Genomic DNA, 7,097 nt, shown 5'->3' with positions numbered 1-7,097 from the left:
AAAACAAAACGTGAGCAAAGCTGACTGGCAGGTTAAAACCTTTTAAATTAGAAAAAAAAAAAAAAAAAAAAACTTCACTTGCTTGTTCATTTGCAGAGTATATTTGTTTTGTTGGTATGCAAGGATCCATAGCCGTTAGCGATTGATTTAAATTACAGATTTAATGGAATTGCAACAACGACAACAAAAAAGTCAAGGTATTTCCCGAAAGGCAATTAGTTCAGCAGATTGGACAACTTCAACAGTTCATTGAAAAAAAAAAACCAAAAAAAACATGCTAATTGTTAAGACAATTGTGTTGACACAGCATTAAATAATATTTACCTATTGACAGACTAGGTAAAAAACAGCATTACCAAATCAATCTGGGTGTAAATAAAAATCTGATTAAACAATGCACATGTACTGTGTATTGTTTTTAGTTGTTTTTTTTTGCCTAAGCCCACACAATCTCATGAATCTGATGTAAAAAACAAACAAACAAAAAAAAAACACATTATAAAAAATATTCTAAACAGGATCTCATAATGCTGAGGCTATGAAAATCACTATTTAAACACATACCCCCCCCCCCCCCCCCACCCAAAAAAAAAAAGCTATCATGTTAGAACGATGAGTGTTACATTACGCAGATGCAACGTCAACAATGTATTATCAACACAGTGAAATTGAAGCTCCCACACAGAAATCCTATGTCCTTGGCATCAGGAACATCGTTCTGATGTTGGCTTTAAATACAGGAATAAAAAAAAAAATCATATCTGTAATACTCTGGGAGGACTTTGGCAACTTTATCATGTAAACTATCATTGCAACAATGGATCAATAAAAAACTTAGATTCACTGAAACCTATCTTGTCACTCTGTGTGTGTCATCTGGGATTGAGAATACAGGATACAAAAAAGAGTGCTTATTACAAGCAGCTTGATCAGAACAGCATGACAAAGGTAAACTTCTAGTTGCCTTGTTTTTACACTATCATGCTTAACCATTAAAAAAAAAAAAAAAACCCACACACAAACCAGCCCCATTCTAAGTGTACATCATTTCTGCCATGTGCGACATTTTCTTAGGGATATACAGGTAGTATTCCATATAACCTGAAAGGTCCTCAATTGTTATGTCGTCCACGTAGGCCCTGGCTTGCTCTGAACAGGAGCGCGGGGACCCTGACGTTGCAGTACTGCTCCGAGTTCTCCTTTGCGATGGACTATGAGAAACGCTCTCTGCTGCCATGTTTCTCTCGCATTCAGAAATTACATCTCGAAGGCCGGTGAAGGAGTACACCTCCACGCCTTGCCAGTTTTTGCACTGGCACTCTTTCTGGGGACAGGAGCAGTCCTTGTCCTCGCTGAGCTTGGACAGAGACTGGAAGTCAGACGGGGAGTTAGAAGTGAGCTTACTTTCAGAGCGGACATTCTGGTGGCTGCTCCCCGGCGTGGATTGTTTCGGAGTTCCTTCGTCTTCATCGTCTTCGGAGGAGGTGGATGTGGATTTGACAATTTCTCCAGGAGCCGCAGCTCCCCCAGGCTGAAGATTGTACGGTGTGTAAGCGGTGGCACCGAATACTGGGGAGGATTTCCCTGTAGATAAAAGCTCCTTTTTAGCAGGAGCTCTGAGGGAAACGCATCCTTGGTTAGGGTCAGGCTGGCTTTTGTGTTTGAGCTGGCAGGTAGGTGGGGACATTTTGGAACTGCAGTAGGTGAATTTCGGAGGGTGAAGGATGGGAGATTTTGAGCGTCGTCTGCGCTGGCTTCGAACAGCTCCCCTTGATGTCTTCCTTGCACATCTATTGTGAAAAGAGCAAAAAAAACAAACAGTGCTGAAACTGTGCAATGCCTCATTTTGTCATTAAAGTCTTCAGTTCAAACTCCGCAGTTTATTATACACATAACTGCATTAAAATCAACTTGGAGGGAGTGCAATAACTTTATTTTTCATGAAACTACCGAGCAGGTGCTTTGCCAATGTTTCATGAATAAGACGTTTACAAATACACTTAGAAACAGAATACCAAAATCTTACTGCACGTAGCAATAGGCTAGTAACTTCGCTAAGGTTTAAAGTTAGCCTTGTCTTTTGATCTGTCCCATGAACATGCAAAAACCTCCCTCTTACTACGTTTAAATCTATACTGTCGACATTACTGTAGGTATTAAAGTTCCTCAATGAAGTGTTTAAGACGAGACATAAAACCGAGGTCTTATTTTAAGTGACTCTGCAGCAGCAGTTGCGATGCATGGTTCACACACCCTAGTCTCTAAGTCACCTTGGATAAAAGCGTCTGCTAAATAAATAATAAAAAGCATCTGCTAAATGACTAATTAATTAATTAAAAACAAGTAGAAAAATGAACACGTAGACCGAGTCAAGGATTAACATGTTTTACTCATTATATTTGAGATACACATTTACCAACACATTTGGATGGCAAAGTATGTTCCAAGAACCCGCAGACGTATTTACCTGCAGTGTTATGGAACGGTTACAAAAATGACTCCCTTAACTTGCGTATTAAAACAAACACAAATTACTCAAATTTGTACAGTTTGGTTTCCAATCAATACAACTGTGAAAGATCCCAGTAAAGCAGTACTCGTACCCGTGCCAGTTCTCTTTTGAACACACCGCCTTCGGTTTGGCTCCTTCTGCATTCGCCCGAGCTGATGTTCTCTGACTTGCTGACTCACAGACTCGAACTGCTGCGGTAGACCTGGAAACACACAAACAGAACGCAAACCCTCAGCTTGAATTCATGCTTCATTCAAACCAGGGAAGAATACCTGCATGCAGTATGTGCCAATCTTGTAACAGAGAGATGGTGGAAAACTACCTGTTACTTGCATGGTGTTGCTTAAATTTTCTTCTGTGTGGTTTTCATCCTCTCCAAAGACTTTTCTCCTCATACACACGCTGAGCCCCCCGCCCCCCAAGTTAATCTCCTAAACACTTTTTTTGTGCCAGTACACACCTTAATGTAATGCTTATACTATGCTGAAGAACTAATAATCCAATCAATTCTGTTAGAGCTTTACTGTTTATTTAAAACTTGCAATAGGTACATCTGTGCAAATAAAATCGAGATCATTCCAGCTGAAGTGGACTCAATTGCGGGCAGGGGGTTCCCTGTATTTGTGGCTGATGAGACCGAGACCACAGGTGATGGAGAAACATTCTACAAACCCTTCAGCGTCCACTCTCAACTTCTTGAAGGCAGTCTGCAGACTCTCCTCCTCTCCGTCCTTCACTTCAGATTCCATTTTCAAAAACGTCGTGCTCCTGCCAGCTTGGTAACAGCTGAAAAAGTTACCAGAGCAATTCAAACCATTACATTCGTCAGGTCCAGTTCATCAGATGACAGACACTGCCCCACCCATCTCCTATTCAACACGTACTGTACATAAACACCACACACACATTTATATATATATATATATATATATATATATATATATATATATATATATATATATATATATATATATCGCAACTCAAATTTGCCGCACACAAGTTACTGACTTCTCGAGTTTTTACCGCTAATTTCTCGAAAGACTAATCATAAAAGTGTTAAATAAAAATATTAAAATGGCCATTTATAGTTGTTACCGACCTTTGTCCCGAAATAATAATAAAAAAATAAACAGAGAAACGAATGGCACTTATTTTAGACTACTAGGTCACAACATTAGAATCAACAACAGAAACGCTAGACAGAAAAACGAGTAATATGTGATACCAATATATATATATATATATATATATATATATATATATATATATGCGCCGCGTATTCAACACAGATTATAAAACAAATAAGAGTGAAATAATGGAAGAGCGCGGACTCACGGCTGGGGCTGTGGTCCCTGTTGAACTAGGCCCGTACACATCCAGGGAGTTTCCAACAGCGCTGCCTGGTCTAGCGTGGCCGAAACGAACCGAAACCAAACGGGAATACCCTCGTACTCTTTCTACAGAGCGCCCTTCAAACAGCCCAGCGCTTACTCCCTTATCGTTAACTCGCTTATCATTTCGCAGGACTGCCACCTGCTAAACAAATATCTGCGGATATTTAAATAATAAAATGTGTATTATTTTTTTTAGGCGCACTTCTAGACTTTTCTATTCCGACCTCCGCTTGTTTACACGCAAACAAACACTTGCAGCGACGCACAAACTGCTGATGTCATTCACATGCACGCGCCCCACCGCTGATGTCAATGAAACTGTTTGATCCTTATCACATGATTAGGGAGGATTCGTCACCGCTTTTATCCCGAAGGCAGAGCACCGAGGGAACCCGAAACTTTGAGGTCGTGGCTTTCTGTCCTACATTTCCTTGAACAGAGTCTAATAACGAACTAGACCAGAGTATTTGAAATAAAGTAAAATAAAGTAAATCATGTGAAATGCATTATTACAAGTCAAACAGAACTAATACTCGTGGAACCCAATAACCCAGCTTTGCCAAGCCTCTGTGTGCTGAGGTTCAACCCCCTGTCGCCAGATGGCACTGCTCTTCTGTATACGGTATTAATTTGTCTGCTTGTCTAACTGCAATTAATTGCATATTATTATTATTATTATTATTATTATTATTATTATTATTATTATTATTAACCTCCATGAGTACAAGCATGCGCACTTGCAGGGTCATGCAATTGTCATGAAAAGCACAAACATGCATATATTAGGTGGCTGTGATTGGCAGTTTTTTTAAAGGGAAGGGGACGGGGGAATACACACACGTGTTTGTGCGCTACTGAAGTTTCTTTCCTTCTCCTATAGATGGCGCTCATACCTTGTATGTAAACCTCTGTTTTCATTAACTGGCCTCTTTTTACACTGAAAGAATGTCTGCAGGCTGTAGTGAGAACCTTCCTTGGTTCCTGCTGCTCCGGGTCACATCCCGGATTCCTCAGGGGGCTCTGCCTCCAATTCCTGGTAAGTTGAGGACGCTTAAATCTATGCAAAGTCCAGAGTCATCCTTGTATATTTGTTAAGGCTACAGAAACACCTGCCAAGTGAGCTCCTTCTGTCACCTACTGACGGCTCACCGACTGTGACTGAAACAGGGAGGTGCAGCTTTTATATAGCGGCTTTATAGAAAACATGTCAGGGATAGAGCATTGATGTTACAAAGTGTGTGCTATACATGGCAGGTGTGCCATGCTGTCCCTTAGGTCCCTGTACATTCCTCTAGTGACAAGCAGATTACAATGTGCCTCTCATTTTCAGAGGTTAAAGTCAGAGTGATTCATATGAGGTACAGTAGAAGGCAGGGATCAAACACTATCCTGCCATGTCAGAAAGCACTTCGTTCAGCAGAATGAAGAGGAGACTAAATCGCTGAACCTGTGCAGGGTCTCACTGCAGGTATTCTCAGTGTTTGCCTGGGGAGCTGAGCAAATATCTCTTTGCTTTTACAGGCGCAGCCCTGAGCAGGTGCCTGTCTCCTGCCAGTCGGAAGGCCAGCTGTTCTGTAAACATGGGGTTGGCATTGCTGAGCTTCTCTTTAGAAAAGGCTTCTCTTGGGTTGTAATTCAACTGACATGCTTGTTTAAACAAGATACACACATATCTATCTATCTTTCTATCTATCTATCTATCTATCTATCTATCTATCTATCTATCTATCTATCTATCTATCTATCTATGTCTGTCTGTCTGTCTGCCTGCCTCCCTGTCTGTCTGTCTGTCTCTTACAAACATGACACACAAGTGATAGTCTGTCTGTCTGTCTATCTATCTATCTATCTATCTATCTGCCTGTCTGTCTGTCTGTCTGTCTGTCTGTCTGTCTGTCTATCTGTCTGTCTGTCTGTCTATCTATCTATCTATCTATCTGTCTATCTATACACACACATACATTTTGGAATGAACATTAGAACATTGCATGATCTTGGAAATGTCTTTAAAAATACTCTTCAGTGCACATTTAGCTGATACAGGACTTTTATGTTTGAAACTCCCTAAATAAAATGAGATGCATTCAGAATGAATGAAAAAAACAAACAAAGAAACGACTGTAGAGCGGAAGATGAATGCGCTTTCCTGAAAAGAAACCCAAGGAAACCCAAAGTATCTGCATCCCCCTGTCTTGTTTGTTGTAAATGAGAGGGATGTGGAAGCTGCTTCAGCCTTTTGTTCAATGTCACACCCTAGCGTTACAAACATGACACACAAGTGATAGTTCCAGGAGCGTCATGTCTGTTCTGCACTCTTCTCTTCTATAGGGGCCCTTGTAAGCACTTTGCAGCACATTCCCAGTATCGCAGCACCTTTTAACCACAAGACTACCTTTATTTATAAAAATCCATGGGAATGCATAGATTAGACTTGTGTAAAATATTACAAATGACTTGCAGGCATGTCTATATGCATGTCTTCACTGTGCAATGTACACCAGAAACAGAGGAGCATGCACCCAGAGCAGTAATACAAAAAGAAAGCATCATGAAGCACAGACTAAAAGCTGCTTTCATACTGTATGGTCATTCAATCAAGGTGCACAGCTATACAGTTTACCAGATGAATCCCACTTCTTCAGATTGAAAGGTTCAACAGTATTTCAATGTTTGGGATAAAGGAGAGTATTTGGAAAGATGTAAAGGAAGTGATATATTTATTCAGCACTTTGTGATATTTGCTGTGAAGAAGTTCCCTGGACAGTGGATCTGTGTTGATCCTTCAGAACAAATTCCTCCTCCTCGGCACACAGACATTAATCCAGATTGACAGAGCTGGTGCAGGACAGCGGGGATCTTAGGGGCTTAATCAAACCCAGCAGAAGTGAATAATGGAACGGAATAAAGAAGCATATTAAAAGCTGTCATTTCCCAGAGTGCAGTGTGTTAGAAGCACATCGACACTCTGGCACGCTGTGATGTCATCACGGTCTTTGAGTCTTTCTAGGTGACGGTGATGATAGCGGGGAGATGAGATTGAGGCGAGGAGCTGAGAGCACACTGTAACAGCCCTGTCTATTAGGAGCATCTCTGTATTCACTGCACCTGGGGTGGAAACAAGACTGCTATTCCATAGCACTTTCACCCATTCCAGGTTTTTTTGATTGCCAGAATGTAAAGATAAATCTTTT

The 7,097-nt window shown here is 40.8% G+C and overlaps 1 protein-coding gene across 1 annotated transcript; it reads right to left on the bottom strand.

Moving 5' to 3' along the window:
* Positions 1-572: 572 nt before the first annotated feature.
* LOC117429063 (oxidative stress-responsive serine-rich protein 1-like) lies at positions 573-4,229 on the bottom strand. Its single transcript, XM_034048215.3, has 4 exons — positions 3,848-4,229; positions 3,185-3,298; positions 2,604-2,714; positions 573-1,790 (listed from the first exon to the last, which is right to left on the bottom strand). Exons 1-4 carry the CDS (start codon positions 3,886-3,888, stop codon positions 1,034-1,036), a joined length of 1,023 nt encoding a protein of 340 aa, XP_033904106.2. The 5' UTR covers positions 3,889-4,229; the 3' UTR covers positions 573-1,033.
* Between the last annotated feature and the right edge of the window lie 2,868 nt (positions 4,230-7,097).

The sequence above is a fragment of the Acipenser ruthenus genome, chromosome 18, assembly GCF_902713425.1.
Source record: "Acipenser ruthenus chromosome 18, fAciRut3.2 maternal haplotype, whole genome shotgun sequence".
NCBI lineage: Eukaryota > Metazoa > Chordata > Actinopteri > Acipenseriformes > Acipenseridae > Acipenser > Acipenser ruthenus.
This window is presented reverse-complemented; position numbering and strand designations above follow the sequence as displayed.